This window comes from Cornus florida, unplaced genomic scaffold (genome assembly GCF_030987335.1).
Source record: "Cornus florida cultivar Cherokee Brave unplaced genomic scaffold, ASM3098733v1 CherokeeBrave_3.0.0_Hap2_Chr02, whole genome shotgun sequence".
In the NCBI taxonomy this organism is placed as follows: Eukaryota; Viridiplantae; Streptophyta; class Magnoliopsida; order Cornales; family Cornaceae; genus Cornus; species Cornus florida.
In genome coordinates, this window is record NW_026775572.1 from 32892475 (window position 1) to 32909802 (window position 17328).

Genomic DNA, 17328 nt, shown 5'->3' on the forward strand with positions numbered 1-17328 from the left:
CTCTTGTGCACAAGTCCAATTCAAGTACCTTCCGAAAAGGAAAAAAAAAATTCCAATTCAAGTAACTTTCATTTCAAGTCTACTAACTACATTAAAGTTTTTTAAATACAAAATAAGAGAAAATCAAATTTGGTAGCAGATTAGTTATGAGTTAGGTTATTCATATGCATTAAAAAAAGAATTTAAGTATATAAAAATTAGATAAAGTACCAAAAATAAAAATAAAAATAAAAATAAAAAACCTGTTAAACTACAACTCTTTTCAACAAAAACCTCCCCAAATTGTTCTTTTTGACAAATTGTCCTCTATAGTCAAAATTTTCGTTTAAAAAAATAACAAAAATTAGTTTTAAAATTTTATTTTATGACCACTATACCCTTTTGTCACGTCTGACACATATGTCTTTGGATTTTTTATGATCCAATATTTGTCGAAACCAACCCTCTCTATTCAATTTTTCAATCAATAGTAAAAAAACCTAACTAAACCTTGTTAATGAAATTAAGAAGTATTATTGAAAATGGTGAGTAGGTCTCTTGCTTGCCATTACACCTGTATTATTTGAACCTATAATTCATTTAACGTGAGTTATGTTTCTTAATTTAATGTTTAAATTTGTAGTCAGTGAATTTGGAGAAAGTATTAAATATTCCGAGGGTATGGTACCCCGGGACAATGGCAGCCCTTGGATTATGAATGTGGCGGTAAGTCCCATCACATTTAAGGGTTGTGATGACACTTGAGTATCATAGTCTCGTGATATTTAATACTTTCTCGTAAACTTGATACTAATGAAGAAATTCATTCAATTTTATTTTTTATTTTTTTGATAAGTAAATGAATAAATTCATTCATGCTGAAAATTATGGTGGTTCATGTGTTAATCATGGGAAGGATATGGATTTTGAATTGAAAAAAATGAAATGTTAGTACATAGTGAAGAAAAAATACGTAATCTCTATACTAATTATGCCATAAACAAAGTAATTATGCCATAAACAAAGAGTTCAGGGTGATAAGGTACGATAACGTTGAGGTACAAGTAACATGTAGTAATGTTTCACATAATCAAAACTTACCATCATTTACCAAATTTTAGTTGGTGTGAATTTTCCACTTTTATGCTATACTTGTGATTAATTGCTCAAATCGTAATATTTGAACCCCTAATTTATTTAATATGAGTTATGTTCCTTAATATAATGCGATATTGCTATTACTTTTTTGTTAAATTTGTATACACTGAACTTGATAGTGACAAAAGAAATTATTGTTGTTGATAATAATGATAGTCCATATTTTATACATCGAAATGATGTTGATTTTGAATTTAAAATTGGAATGTTGGCACATAGTACATGGTGAAGAAGCAGCATATAATCTTTTAACATAATTGTGCCATAAACAAAGATTTCAGTGTGCGAAAAAGTAAAGTAGGCACAAGTAACATGTGACAATGTTTCATAGAATCAAACTTACCACCATTTTCCAAATTTTAGTCATATGTGAAATTTTTTTCACTTTTATGTTATACTATTGATTAATTGATCAAACTGTTCTTGATATTCTAATTTTTTTTTTTTTTTTGGGTTTAGAATGAAGCAAATGGTTGTGCAGATTGTTTTGCATATGTAAGAAGACTACATGAGACTTTGTTTTGCGTAAGTAAGATTTCTGAGCTTTGTTTTTGTTTTTTTTTTCTTTTTTCTCTATCACATGTCATGTACTGTCATTCAATTGCCAAATTCACAAGAATTTCATGTTTGAGACAAACAGCGGTACAAGGCCCCTACTTCCTAAAGGGAGGTCAGGGGTTCGAACCTCAGTAGAGGCAATGTGTGCGAGTACCATCTGAATTTGGCAATTGAATGACAGTACATGACATGTGATTGGAAAAAAAAAAAAAAAAGAAGACAAACCGACTTGGTCTATTATTATTACCATAATACGTTAAATAAGAATTGGAATCTTATGCTTTAAAATTGCAAATGATCTAGTTTTTTTTTTTTTTTTTTTTTTTTTTTTTTCAATCACATGTCATGTACTGTCATTCAATTGCCAAATTCAGATGAATTTCATGTCTAGGGTTTAAGACAAATAGACTTGGTCTATTATATTACAAAAATACAATGAATGAGAATTGGAATCTTAATGTGACACCACATAAAGTAAGCTGGGTGTAAATATTATAAACAAAGTACAAGGGGGCATAACCCAAGAATGTACATAAAGAATATATATATAAATCCCTTTCCGGCACTAAGCAAAACCAAAAAGAGGAAAAACAAAGAGAACAATACCAAAAAGATGTTATACATAAAATGACCTAGTCTAGTGGAAACAGAGAGAGAAACTTTAGACTGCCAATTTAAACCCAACAAAGCAAGGCCAGTGAAGGACAACAGAATTTGACAACAGCACAAAAACACCAGAATAAAGAAGACAACAGATCTCCTTACAAGTTCCTATTACTGCTGCTGCATGTTAGATCACAAGCGTTGTGTCTCCGCGATGGCAACGTACATACAATGACCTAGCATGCAAATTGCCGGGCTCTGAAAACAAATTATTTCACATTCTACAACTGATGAATCACATTCCCTACTGTGGGAACAGTTGAAACTTGGAACTTCACCCTAAAAAGTTACCTTGGAATTCTTGACACAGATTGTGTGCAAAGGCATGTACACATAAGCTAACCTATATTTTTGCCGGCATTTTGAAAGTACTTTTCTTGATTTCCTGGATGGAATCTAAAACAAATTTTGCTTTTCAAAAGCAATGAAACTACTTACAACAAGCATGTCTTAGCATGCATAAGCTTCAAAATGGCCACACTCCAAAACCAATTAACACAACTAACACAGAAATCAAGAGACAACAAAAGCCACAAACCTTCATGGTGCCAACCATGGTCCCACCACAATTTTCCAACATGGCTTGTTTGAAGTTCAAAATGCACCAAATGTTTCATGCACTACAATACTCGATAGCAAATCTACAAGTTTGAGAAGTGAATGAACAATGCATGTGCACCACTTACTATGATCACCATAGAACATAATATTGTTTTATTTAATTTATTTAAAGATAGAACGATTCGGTATGATGATTAAGGTTTTTTTTTTTTTTAAATGACAAAACATTTGTTCATATCAAAATCACCGTGTGTGATGACCATAATCATCCATGGTTCAAAGAAGTGGATGCAAGGTCATCCTTAGGCATAAGGTAAAATAATCAATTATCGCGGTCGTGAAATTTTCTCAGCCTTTCAAACCAATCATATATGATGACTTAGCCGAGTCCATAGGGAGGAAGAGAGTTGACCAATTCCCTAGGATTCAATTGAGTCTCATGTGATTCTATAATGGTGAGTATCAAAATCAAACTCAAGCTGAGTTTGTTAATACTCGACCAATATGCTAGCCTTATTTTATATGATATTCTGCATCCTAGAGCGAGATATATGAATGTAAATTTATACCCCTTTGTTGCCACAAGACTTACTACCAGAACCTCCCTTGCCCTGCACCACCTTGCCTTCGGCACTTTGATTGTCTGTACCACGCCCATTGCCTTCTGCTTGCCTCGCACTCTCTTCCTCTTCCTCGCCCTACCCCACCCTACCCAGGTGAATTTTTATCTGGAAAAGTAAAAGTTCATCAATAAAGCAACAAAAATTAGCAAGATTTGTAAGTCTTAAGTAATAAATGGCATTCAACAGATCTTCCAGAGTACGCTTGTCAGTAGACTTAGACATTTTTTCTCTCTCCTTTTATTGAATTATTTTGTTTCTCTGAACTGAAAACGAACAATTAAAGATGTCAAACCTCACATAAATTATAAGCAGACAGTCCCATTAACTTTTTAACATCAGAGCTAACTCGACAAAAAGAATTACTACTGCAGCAGTATTTGGGGTGCTAAACCAGCATTAGCATCTAAATTGCAAATAATTGGACAAACCATATGATTCACTAGTTATAATGCCATTTTCCTAATGTCAGTCCCACTTACGCGGGGTGCTAAAGGGTAGACCAGATTCATATAACTTTTGTTATTATTTTGCACAATATGGTTGCTATTGAATTGTCCGACAATGAGAAAGACCAATTCAATAAACTGAAACCTCTTTCAAAACAATTTTATGGGAAACAGTGACAGACACGATATAAATGTGTCTTCCTTGATTCTTACACAGATATAAGCTAGTGCAAAATGATTAAAGTGCTTGTCCAGAGGTGGAAAAGGTCAAAATGAAAGATCTTGTACAAAATTTTCACATTCGTTTAGTTGAATGTTTGTTGTGACTAGCAACCATTCATAGAAGATGTCTGCAAGCACCAGTATGGTCAATTGGCCACATAGTAATGATCATACTTTGAAAAAAGACAAGCTTAAAATGGTCAGATTTAGGGGTCATGAAAGCAATGAAGCATATTATGTGATTTTGAAACCTCACCAAGATATCATATGGTGCCCTAATATTTTAATGGAGATATAACAATAACTTGTGCTTTTCAACTTAATGAGTAGAACCAAAGAGATATGAGAAGCAATGAAGCATTCATTCTAAAAAATGAAGCATTATTATGAGTTTTAAGCTGCAAACTTCCCAAAACGGCTTCTCATTTAATCTCTAGGAAGAAAAACAGGGCATCCATAACATTTCAATCCAACTTACACGCCATGCGTATTGCAGAGAGGGGTGTTGTACTTTCCTTATGTCATTAACTGCACAGTACAATGTAAACAGTCATATCCTCCAATTGGAGATTTTTAGTGCCCAATGGGACCTTCATGATAAATAAATAGTATAGTCACCTATTAAAAAAGTGTTGTGGCAATTAATGTGACTGCTTACAAGGTCACAGTCATCCAATTACATTTGGATGTTTCTATTTTTATCTCAGTAATCATCTATTTACCGTCGTACAATACATCCCTTCACCCCTACCACCCAAAATTTCGGAAGGATAATTGTTGATAGAGATCTCTGTCCAGACAAGAGGCGTCCTATAAAATTAAAAATCATTAAGAAAGAGCAAAATGCAGTTCCAGGGATAACACATAAAAAGCATATTCATGTATCCACAAAGGACATGATAATTGCCTTATTATCATTGTGTAATTGTGATGGAATTTTGTGCATCCATAATATTTCCATTGAACAAAGTCTAAAGAATATGATGCTAAGAAACCTAAACATTATCCAATTATTGAATCAAGGAATAATAATAGAACCAATAAAACTAAAAAAAAAATAAAAAATTATTAAAAAGGTGGGTTTCAATTTTCCCAAACTGAATATTAAAAAGGGCACAAGAACTCTGGTCAGCAAGCAACCAATCTCTCTACATTATCACCAAAGATGCACTTCTACAGAAGGTGCCTCAATTAAAGGTTGAACCAGTGCATCACAGAAGATCTCACTAAAGTGTCTTTGCAATAACAATTGGTACAAACTTAACAGAAAATGCCTTCAGGAGCATATCAGTGTCTGATTTGGCTAAAATGCATCATTCCAGAGGTTAAAACTTAAAAGCAATGAAACCTCTTTGATAAAATCATTGGTCAGAGAGAAGAGAGCAGTTTGCAACATAAGGAAAGACAACATTTTTTATTGAAAAGTTATAAGAATCAAACTCTTTAATTTTTTTTTCCACAACAGTTTTGCAAGAAAAGACAATACTTTCACAGGAAAGTATAGCACGAATATACTCGTTGCTCAAAATCATGTCAAACAAATTTAGCAACCCCCAACCCATTATTTTCCCATCTAACATATTTGTTAGTTAATCATGTAGTTCATGCTGTGATTACTGATTAGTGCCCAACCTTCATCTTAAACAGTGAAATGTGTCAAACTCCAATGAAGCTTTGTCCAACACCTTTAGATCCTAGCTCAGACCTTTTCCAATCTATTCTATTACAAGCCGATTCTCCTCTAATATTTAACTTTTTAAAATAATTTCTAATAATTTCATCTCATGTTTTCTTCGGGCGCCCTCTCCAGCTCCTACCTTCTATCAAATTAACCTTCTCTTCTCACCAGTGCATCTATAGGTCTTCTGTGTATGTGTCATACTACCTAAGTCTACTCTCTCTAATCTTCTATCACTCTGCCTCATATGTTGGTTCGTAACCCTATCTCCTCTAGTGACTCCTATCATCCATCTTAACATCTGCATTTCCGTTACATGAATTCGTTGTATTGATTTAACAAAAACTTTAACATTAAATTCTCATTAACAATTCTAACTCTCCACTTGGTCTCTGAAAGATCAAAGATCATGAAAAAAAAAATCAATTAAATCAGTTCACTACTGGATGCCCTGTGTAGACTTTACATTGATAAATTAGAAGGTACAGTAGAAACAATTGCATCAATTTAACATAAAATGCAATAATAGAGCTTCAAAATACACCAAAAGAAAACCCACTCTTAATGATATTATCAAATCAATGCTGTAAGTAACATACCATTTTATGTCACACAAGCGCAAAATCCACCAGTGTAAATCTACAAGCAAACAAAATGTAGTCAGAAGTAAAGCACAGATAATCAAATGCATTCACAAAGAAACTGCTAACAAGTTTCTAAGAAAATGTGAAATAGAACAGAATATTTTATCTTGAAGCTTGAAACAAATGCAATGACTCAATTGAGCCTAATAGAACAATGTGGGTTTCTTTGAATTTTCTGTTTCCGGAAACCAAAACGATGTAAAGCATTGGATTAACGTTCTTCTTTCTTTTCCTTTCCTCAGTTTTCTTGACAGCCAAACAGTGGATTAATAGATAAAAAGTTTTTTTTTAAAAATCTATGAAACCCTAGCTCTTGATGAAACTCGAATTCTCAAATTGCAGAACACTATGAAATACAAGAAATGGAACACATGAGAAAGACGATTGAAGAGAGAACCTTTTATCGATCTTCCTGTGAAAACGGTCTGTACGGTTAATCGCTGACTGAGAAAATAATAAGATTTTTAAGGTCAAGGGCTCAGTAAAATGCGAATTTGCTATAATACCCCAAAATTTTGAGTGTTTTTTTTTACCTCGGCGAAGAAATACGCACACCATTCTCATGACCTAATAAACAAAAAAAAAATAACATTTGACGTTAGATTTTTTTTAAAAAAAAATAAACTTGTGAAAGAGATATTGAGGTGAAAAATAAATAAATAATTATTCTATTTTGAAAGTTGTAAACAAAATTATTAATCATGAAGGATATTTCGTAACTAAAACTTATGCTCCGTTTGGTGAGAAAGAAGGAAATTGGATAGAAGGGAGCGATCAAAGAAGAGATGAATGAGCCATTCCTATGGAAGAGATTGTATTCTTCCCTCTTATAATATGTTTGTATGGAATAGAAGAGAATAAGATAATATATTATTTTGTTTGTTACGAGTGTCAATTATAATGAAGTTTTGTAATTTAAAATATTTTTTAATAGCCTTGCCTATTTTACTTTGCATCTTTCGTTCATATTTGTTAGGATGAAAATTTACAAAGGAGGAATGATAACTCATCCATCCTATTTTTTCGTTCTCTCCTTTCCTCCTCTCTACTAATCAAAGGAAATTTGTTTCTTCCTTCTTATCTTTCTTCTTTTCTACCAAACCAGTTCAAACAAAACATTAACGTATTACAATTGAAAATGAGAATTTGATTTCAAATTTGTTATATGGTTTTCTAAATAAATTCGAATTATAATTCAAATTGATTTCTAAATACAACTATTTTACAATTTAACAATCAAAATTTTCTCCATCAACTATCATTTTATTTAGTTATTTTTATTTTTATTTTTTTTCTCACAGAGGAAGTATCCTCGCACGTTGCTGATAAGACTAATCCAACTCTTAGTGTATATATGTATTATTGCGCTGATATAATTTTAAAATTTTCAAACATATGTGCGAAAATAAATTCAGATTGATATTATTATTGAATTTGGTAAACCACACAAATGGGCTGGGTTGGGATTCAGTTTGTTTCCAACTCCACTTGTCCATATTATTAAAGTCCGGACTGAAGTGCAACTATAACTCCTATTTTCAGATGATATCCAACTCCTTACGCGGGCAAATTTTTTTTTTTTCTTCACAAAATTACATGAATACCATTAAATTAATTTTGTTCATAACTAATTAGTAGGGATGTTTTTGACTTTTCTTACGTAGAACAAGAAACTTAATCCATATCCATAATATAGAATCTGAATTGCTTACAGGAAACATTAATTCACACTCGGTGTGGAATTAGGAATTCATTCAATATATATATATATGTGTATTAGTACCCCAACACATTATAGATTATACGTTTAGGAAAAAGCTTGCTTGGTTGATCTCTTTGGTGTTGAGCAATGGCCATTAATACCAATAGTGTGTTTTTCTGTGTTTTTGTGACAGTCGTGGGCTTTTTCTTTCTTTTTCATCTTCCACAATCATGCAATGCTCATCCCTTGAAGATTTGTGACTTTGATGAGATATATCAACTCGGAGACTCCATATCCGACACTGGAAATCTGATTCGTGAGGCTCCTATTGGGGCTGCTTTGCCTTTTGGTAGGCTTCCATATGGTCAGAATTTCTTCAACAATGCCACCGGTCGATGCTCAAACGGACTTCTCATGATCGACTATTTTGGTATTTCGTCGATTTTCTCTTCTTTCTAGTCTGTTTCATAAATTCATAATTAATATAACTTCATTAATTTTTATTTCTTTGGTGGTTAGTCTAATGAATCTTTTTAATTTGAATAATATAGTACATGATAAGTAGTATCCAAAATATATGTCAACTTTTATTTACAGTGTATATATATTATATATACACACACACACATACACATGTCGACTTCTATATAATTTGATAACTTTATTTGTATTCATTAATATGTTTTAGATTCTGTACACTAATGATCAGTGTCATTCATGCTTTTTCTTCTTCTTCTTTTTATATATTATACAAAAATTAAGGAAAGAAAGAAAATAAATAAATAAATAATGTCAATTATTTTGTACGTACCAAATTCTTCCCTAAACGATTTTCCTCAATCAGCACTATATATCTTAGTTTTTTAAGTTAATGGAAAACTAATAATTGTGCTATGTTTTGATATATATATATATATAAAGGCTAAATTTATGAACTTACAATTTATTTAGACTGCAATATAGAAGTTAGAACCTAAAACATGTATTAACAAACCTTGCAAAAAATATATACAGAAATAGTACATTACATATTCACTGATTCATAAATATTACTTTGCCACTATATACTTTTTATTTTTTATTTATTTTAATATATATATATATATATATCAGTTATGCAAATAGTTCAATCTTCTTAAATTTTTTTTTTTTTTTGGTTGTGGTGAAATTAATGTTCATAAAAACTATAAGTAAGCGTTTAGTGTTGAATTGGTTTTAATATACTTAAATTACTAAACTGCATTATATTTTCATACTTTGACAGCATTGGCATCTGGACTTCCGTATTTGAATCCGTACAAGAATATTGAAGCCGACTTTAGACATGGAGTGAACTTTGCAGTTGCTGGCTCTACTGCTTTATCAACACTAAAACTGGCAGCTAAAAACATCTCATCTCCGGTCACTGCCAGTTCTCTCAATGTTCAACTTGATTGGATGTCTACACATTTCAAATCCACATGTCACAATAACAGAGGTTTGTGATTCATCTAAACTAATTAAATTAAATGATTTTTAGAATTATTAAAATTGAGTGATTATTTACTTAAATGTTTTATTTACTTTGTTTATGTTTGACAGATTGTGTTGAAAAGCTAAAGAAGTCTCTGTTCATGGTTGGAGAGATAGGAGGGAATGATTATAATTATGCACTCTTTCAACGCAAATCTATTGAGGAGGTTAAGACCATTGTTCCAAATGTTGTCCATGCTATAAAGGATGCTGTTAGAGTATGTTTTCGACTGCTTTCATTTTTACTACTTGTTGCTTCTAATCTAATTTCACCTAATTCTAATTCTGCTGTTATCGGTTTCAGAAAGTTATCCATCATGGTGCAATCCGAGTAATCGTCCCCGGTAACTTCCCAATAGGTTGTTTTCCAATTTATCTCACCGGATTCAAAACCGACGATTCAGCAGCTTACGATGAGCATTATTGTCTCAAAGCTTTGAATGACTTTTCGATATATCACAATGATCATCTACAGAGGGCCATCGAAGAATTGAAGCAAGAGCATCCGAATGCAGTGATTGTATATGGCGATTACTATAACTCCTTCAAATGGCTTTTCCAGAATGCTCCATATCTTGGTGAGTCAGAGTCTCTCTACCTCCCACAAACATAAACACACGCAGTGTTCCAACTGCATAAAAAAAAATAATTAAGCATGACATTTCCTTTTTTATTTTGTTGTTTACAGGATTTAATGCGTCGACTGCTCAAAAAGCTTGCTGTGGAACTGGGGGTGACTATAATTTTGATATGACAAGAATGTGTGGAGCTCCAGATGTTCCGGTTTGTGCTGAATCAAACAAATTCATCAGCTGGGATGGAGTTCATCTCACGCAAGAGGCTTACAAGTTTATGGCGGGAAAGCTCATTCATGATATCTTCCCTCAACTGCAATGCATCGTCTGATTTTTGTTTTCTTGGCTAGCAAAGTAGTAGGTTATGTATAGGTATTTTCATATTTTTTAATTAGTTGATTTCAATTTACGAATTTCGCATAATTAGTAAATAAGTATTCGACGGTTTTCGATTTGCAGATTCAATGTGCATTTGCTTGGTTTGACGTTAAATTTCTTGCTATAGTTGTCCTGCATAATACATGGTAGATTGAAGGAAGAATTGTTAAGAACGTCTATGCAGTTAAAAAGTTGCCTGAGAACATATGTGATTTAAACCATGGCAAATCATCCAAAAATAATGTCATAATTGGACATTCATTTATACAATATAAATTTTATAAGCAGAATTTCACCATTCAGTATTTCAAATACACCAACAAACCAGCCACCCAACCACATGACTGTTTTTTTACATGAACATCCATGTGTATGTATAAAAAGGAAAACACCAAGAAAAAGCAGTGTTATAGCAGCAATTGCTGATAAGGGTGGGCATCGTCGATGAAAAAGCGAGATACTCTGTCCCTGGACCTTGGATCTTGACATCGGTGCCACAGTCGGGAATTTGGAGCCGCCATGAATACATTCAGCGCATTAGATAATTGGTAAGCACTACATAGAAAACAAAACACTGGTCACATTCTGGACAAGAAGAGGATCGATGTGGCTGATAATAAAGGACATTAAATGAACACCATCGGTTCTGCATAATTGAATCTCAGATGGCTTCAAGTAAATTGAGTAGTTGCATTTACCTTCAGGAGGACATTAGCAAATGAAAATCTGATAATCAGACACAGCACCTCCGACATTCAGGTAATTGACATCAGCAACAACATCCCCGAGATCATCTGGCAATGATCATATTTTTACAAAATTAGATTGCACTCCAGAATGTATAGTATTGAAAAAGATAAAAAAGAACTCCAAACCTTCATAGATGGTCCTCGCATAGTTCACATATTCAGGTATGAGATCTGTATATATGATTCCTCCTGGATGTGCATCCAAGACCACGAGGACTCCTATAAACAAGATTAGAAAAGAAGTGATAAATTTCATATGCCGGAAGGATCTCCAACTTGCAGGGAGATGGCAATCACTCACATTGAACAATTTGAGGGATGAAAAGTTGAGAGTATGCATGATATAGATGTAATATGAAAGCTACAAAAGGTGGGGTATATTGAGAGCTATAAACCCTATGCATCAATTGAATATCGGCATAGCACTCGGGGACAGGTGAGAGAAGGTACCAGGTGCCAACCAAGCTTTAGCGGAATTACTTGGCAGTGGAGCCAGCCATAGAATGTTTCGCAAATTCATTGAATCACCATAAGTCACATTAGACCCTGACGAACAAATATTGAAAACAATGTTATTTCTTCATGTTTTACACTCAAATCAAGAATTGTGTTAGTTTGTTACCAATTGACCCATTGCAAAATCTTGATTCAAAAATCGGAAATATTTGCGGAAGGTAAGAAGAATTAGCATATGAGATATCCATATTTTATGTCCTTAACAAAATTCCTTTGTTATAAATGAAAAATAACCAATAGATATTAAGAGATTCAGAATTGATCCAACCTAGAAGAAGGAGATCACCAAAGGCATGAAAAGAGTAAGAAAATTCTCTTCAATAAAAATTAAAGGCGTTCTGGACCATATATACCTTTTTGGCAGTAGCCCATATTGTATGGAAACACTTTCTTTTCATATGCTGGGTATTCTTTAGCATGGAACCTGTCAAATTTTGCACCATAATATTAAAAGCATGTGATTATAAAGTAAGATGCATACGTCCAGTTAATAAACAGTAATGATAGCAGGGAAAAGTATTCCCGTGTCACATAAAACTCATTAAGAAAGCAGATAATTAAGACAGAATGTAATTTTAATGACACATATTATATCAATAAAAGGGGAAAATTATAATTAACTATTATGCAATTTCCCTTAATAACAGACACCTACCTATCATTTCTAAAAATTAAATTTCCTCTAACTTACCTGTAGTAGTGCAGACCCACCCACCAAAAAAAATGACAGGAACTAGAGACACATCCAGAAAATTTAGAGAATATTTTGTCACATTGCCCTTTAAACAGGTATTCTCCTAATTTCACTGGAATTAGTTATACTGATTCATATATCAGTGAAAGAATCCAATTGGGGATCAGAAGAATTTGACATTTTAGGGAAATGCAATGACAAAAGAAGCTGAACCTGAAGTTGTTTCTCCGAGTTTGGTTGTCCAGTGGTGGTTGAGTCAACGAAAAAGAAGAAAATGGGCCTCGCGCCTTGTCTTCTTCTTGGGCGAGAACACCATTGCTGTTCAATAATCTTGGACCTGTGAGTCTCAATAAAGACAAAAGCAAGCAAAGCTGGGACACAAGCTAGGTAGGTGGTAGAGACAGAAGTGAATATTTAATGAATTGGTGATGGGACTAGATCCTGGATTCTGATTGGTAGCAAAATATGTCTTTAGAGCTAGGGTTTGAAGAGGAGATGAATGTGAAGAGGAACGAGATGGGTGGGGGTTATAAAGATGGGAAGATGAGGTGGGAATTGTGCTGTCAGACAACGAGTCTTTGGTAATTTTGGTGGCTGTTGCAAGTTTCATGGTGAATCATGCATCATTTTCTCTTTGTCTAGCAACTTACTGCTTACGTGAGATCTCTAGGAGAGAACTTTGGCTGTGGGCTGGTAGAAGGGGTAGCAAAAGATCCAACCAAGTTTGTCAAATGGGAGCGAATGTGATGATCCACATCTTAGACTTACGAAATCTATATTGAATACTCCCCCACCCCCCTCGAGCTGGTTTTTTAATCCAGCACGTATTGAATTCATTTAATAACTTCTGTAGAGTTAACTATTCATCAAGGATTGTAGGCTTTTAACTCCTATATACTACATGAGTACACAGGTTGTGTCCCCTATGGCGCATGTCATACTTATCAAAAGCGGGTGATGAATGTAAAGCAATTTGTTTCTTCAACTCCTTAAGCCAAAGAAATCCTTTTATTGGACCTTATACAAGAGCAAGAATTATGGTGTATGTAAACTTACAAAATACCAAGCCTTCCAGTGTCGGTGGCAAGAAAAATGTGACCATGAAATAAGTCATAGCGATTTAAGGATATATTTAACCCTATACTGGGAGCTCGAGCAGCAATAATTTCAAATAGAAATTCGAGGTAAGAATTCAATTCCTACAAAATGACCAAAAAAAAAAAATTGATATCAATAAATAGAGATGGGCAAGTAATATAACAAATTCAAAAATTATCGAATGCTATAAATATAATGTTGATGCTCACCTCATTTATAAAGCGTCTCCCATACGGAGTTCTAGTAAGCTCGCATCGGTTCTCCTTTGATCCTTCAATATCGGGTACCTGTTACATTACTAAAGGAATGTTCTTTATAAACCAACAATGTAAAAACCATATTAATATCAGCAATTACAAAAAGAGACAACTAGGGGAAAAAAATTACAAAAAGAGACAAAAATCAACATCATAGGACTAAATTTCTAAGTTTGTAGCTGGACCCACACTCATCATCAACTTTATCTAACTACCACCAACAGATAATTGCAACAATGTTGTTGTTCTCACATGTTATATACTTACAAACCAACATGCATATGCATATTTATCTAGATAAAATTGTAATTGACTCTCTTTATTGTGATTTATTTTCATAGAAGATTTCTGTCTTTTAATTTTATTTAAGATTGTGCTGAAGCTGCCTATCTAAGCAATTCTCTTCTTCTAACTATAGCTCATTTTAACTCGTCTTCAAATCCATGGATTAATTCCCCATCAATTATTGCAACAATCCTATGAATGCACCCTTATAGTAAAAAAGAAAAAATATTGAAAATTCTCTCACTATTTAACTTACGACACTTCTTACACTGCCATTTATATATTATTCATAGGTATACAATCAAGAAGAAGAAGGAAAGCTCTCATCCCACTTTTTTAATATCATGCATCTTCATTTTCAGGAAATACAATAGGAGTTCCTTTCCAACTCTTAGATATTAAACTAAGTCGAACTTCCATTCATCATCATCATCATCCTTTCCTTAATCCCATATGAATGGGCCGGCCACATGAATTCTCTCTCTAATATTTTCTATTGCATGCCATTTCTCCCACTATGTTTAACTTTTTAAAGTCATTTTTAATAACCTCATCCCATGTCATAAGTCGGACATAATATCTTTTATAAGAACAGCTGAAGTTGATGAAACTGGAAAAAATGAAAAATAAAAAATACACCCCAATTCTTCTCAAGAGGTGATGTTTGTACATCCTTAAGGCTTAGAGTTTCCCCCTCTCAAATTTATGGGGAAAAAAAAGAGAGAGAAAGAGTAAAAGCTAGAATCATTGGTATGGCATCTAAAAGAGGAGTGGGATTAATGTTTTAATTCAACAATAAAATTAATTATGGAATAGATTGCACTAAGAGTTCCTACTCTTCTTCAAAGAGGACTCTTGCTCAACTGCATTACATTTTACACATCGTTGTTTTTTTAAATTGTTTTGATAAATAAGCAAAATCCACTTCAGTTGTTACAAATTCATTTAATTTGTTAAGTTGTCAACCTAAATATTTGATAAAATCGCATGTTCCTATTATACAAAAGAAAAAGATTTGCAGAGCTGGATTGTCTTGTCCCAGCATTAGATTCAAATATCAATACCAAATATCCAATTAATACTAAAATCCCTTAAGAAAAAAAATGCAGACATAAGCTTTGCAGCTACACAGGCTACCTCTGTATCTCATAATGCTTATGTCAAAATAGTTCAATTTATAATCTATTTCTTTGGGAAGAGCATGATACCGTAAAATTAATGAACAACTTGATCAATGCATCAAATATCACATACAACACATTCATTCATATCCATAAAACTATTATTAACAGTGTTCAGTCTTGTCCTACACAAATTACATATAATTTAACCAGAAATGTCTAGATATGGAACAAAAGACCTATATATATATATATACAAACTCACCGTAATGATCGTTGGATCTAGGGCACGTTGAATGGCGGCCGGATCACCGCCGGAATCGACGGCCAGGCGAGCGAGCTCCATCACCGGTGTCGGCGGCCACCAAATGAGTTGATTTTGTTCGGTCCAAGTCTTAGGGCGGATGGATTTGAGTTGAGGAGCGATGGAGTGAGTGGCGAGTTGAGTCGGAGACAAGGGGACGAGGAATTTGAGGCAGGACTTGAGTTGTTGGGCTTCTTTGGGGTTGATTGCCGAGGCTTGTTGTGGGGTGCCGAGGAGAGAGAGTAGGTCGGAGGCGGAGGCTTTGGGTATGGGAGGTGTTGGAGATGAATGGGATCTGAGAAAGAAGAGACATGTTGATGATGATGAATGTGATGAGGTTGTGTAAGTTGCTGCTAGAGAGAGAGAGAGGACGAAGGTGAATCTGATGGAGAGAGAGGGGTTGCCCATCTCTCTCTCTAACCAATTGTTTCGGTAAACAGAGACAGCTATCTCTCCCTACCCAAACCCCCAATCTCTCTCCCTACCCAATTGTTTCTGTAAGCAGTGACAACTCTCTCTCTCCCTACCCAATCGTTTCTGTAAACAAAGTCAGCTCTCTCTCTCCCCTGTAAGTAAACACAAAAACAGTTTTGTGTTGTTTAAATGTGGAAAAACAGGGCTTGTTTTCGCGGAAATGAAATGGTTTTATTCTTAACTGACTTGATAAATCAATCAATCAATTATGAAAAAAAATAAACAAGATTTACTGGTTGTCCAATATAATATTTAAATACTTAAATTAAAGATTGAACAAATTTCTTACCCTCTTTCTCCCGTTAAAGTTGATTAAAAATTAAAAAATTTGTAACATATTTTGTGATGAAATTAAATAATTTTGTTCTTAATTAACTTAGTAAATAAATAAAATATAAAGGATGATGAACAAGATTTACTTTGACATAAGATTATAAGATACAACAAATTTCTGGCTCTCACTTTTTCTCCAGCAAAAGTTGATTTGAAATTAGAAAATTTGTGACATATTTTTGTGGTGAAATCAAATAGATTTGCTTGTAAATAAATAAAATATGAAGAATGATAGAACAAGATTTATTTGAGGATTGTTAAATAACATGGTTATTAATCTTTAAATTTTTAAAATTGTGCCACTCAAATTTTTTTTTTTCTTGCATATGTGCCCCCTATGAACATAATTTCTGACTTTGGTTAAGACTAGTTGTAACTTTTGCATTCACTTCCTCGGCTAAAGTTTATTAGAAATTAGATGAATTTGTAACAAATTTTTGCCTTGATTTAATAGTTTTGTTTAATATAACTAATCAACATAAACAATCTCTTGCAAACTGATTTAGAGTTAGAAACTTGAGGCCTTTGAGTTTCATACGAATAGAGTTCCAATAGAAATTAATGAGCAAGATTTGTTATCAAATAATAACGTTAGAAGAATTTGTGACATATTTTTACCTTAAAATCAAATAGTTTTGTTCTTAATTAACTTGATAAATAAGTTAAAATATGGAGGATAAAAAACAACGTGTATTCGATTCTCAAATAACACACTTAAATTATAGATGTTACAAATTCTCATTCTTTTTTTCTTCAACTAAAGTTGATTTGAAAGTAGATAAATTTGTGACATATTTC

General features: G+C 33.2%; 2 protein-coding genes and 1 non-coding gene across 3 annotated transcripts; 1 reads left to right on the forward strand and 2 right to left on the reverse strand.

Moving 5' to 3' along the window:
• Positions 1–5333: 5333 nt before the first annotated feature.
• On the reverse strand, positions 5334–5532 carry LOC132298118 (small nucleolar RNA snoR127). Its single transcript, XR_009479541.1, has one exon. It is a non-coding gene; the product is annotated as a small nucleolar RNA snoR127 (small nucleolar RNA).
• Positions 5533–8381: 2849 nt separating this feature from the next.
• Positions 8382–10652, forward strand: LOC132296004 (GDSL esterase/lipase At5g03980-like). Its single transcript, XM_059794259.1, has 5 exons — positions 8382–8664; positions 9499–9711; positions 9816–9964; positions 10051–10324; positions 10435–10652. Exons 1-5 carry the CDS (start codon positions 8382–8384, stop codon positions 10650–10652), a joined length of 1137 nt encoding a protein of 378 aa, XP_059650242.1.
• A 308-nt stretch (positions 10653–10960) lies between these two features.
• LOC132294589 (uncharacterized) lies at positions 10961–16336 on the reverse strand. The gene is made up of 8 exons (XM_059792498.1): positions 15685–16336; positions 13966–14043; positions 13715–13857; positions 12318–12388; positions 11899–11994; positions 11575–11667; positions 11398–11493; positions 10961–11254 (listed from the first exon to the last, which is right to left on the reverse strand). The coding sequence occupies exons 1-7, from the start codon at positions 16129–16131 to the stop codon at positions 11411–11413; spliced, it is 1011 nt and encodes a 336-aa protein (XP_059648481.1). The 5' UTR covers positions 16132–16336; the 3' UTR covers positions 10961–11254; positions 11398–11410.
• Between the last annotated feature and the right edge of the window lie 992 nt (positions 16337–17328).

Bases quoted from the DNA above. Each gene is read 5' to 3' on its own strand.
- LOC132296004 (XM_059794259.1), top strand. From the start codon at position 8,382: ATGGCCATTAATACCAATAGTGTGTTTTTCTGTGTTTTTGTGACAGTC. The intron at 9,712-9,815 runs GTTTGTGATTCA...TATGTTTGACAG, and splicing joins CACATGTCACAATAACAGAG to ATTGTGTTGAAAAGCTAAAG. The intron at 10,325-10,434 runs GTGAGTCAGAGT...TGTTGTTTACAG, and splicing joins CCAGAATGCTCCATATCTTG to GATTTAATGCGTCGACTGCT.
- LOC132294589 (XM_059792498.1), bottom strand. From the start codon at position 16,131: ATGGGCAACCCCTCTCTCTCCATCAGATTCACCTTCGTCCTCTCTCTC. The intron at 13,858-13,965 runs GTGAGCATCAAC...GTCATTTTGTAG, and splicing joins GGAGACGCTTTATAAATGAG to GAATTGAATTCTTACCTCGA. The intron at 11,668-11,898 runs GTACCTTCTCTC...TCTTGTTTATAG, and splicing joins TAAAGCTTGGTTGGCACCTG to GAGTCCTCGTGGTCTTGGAT.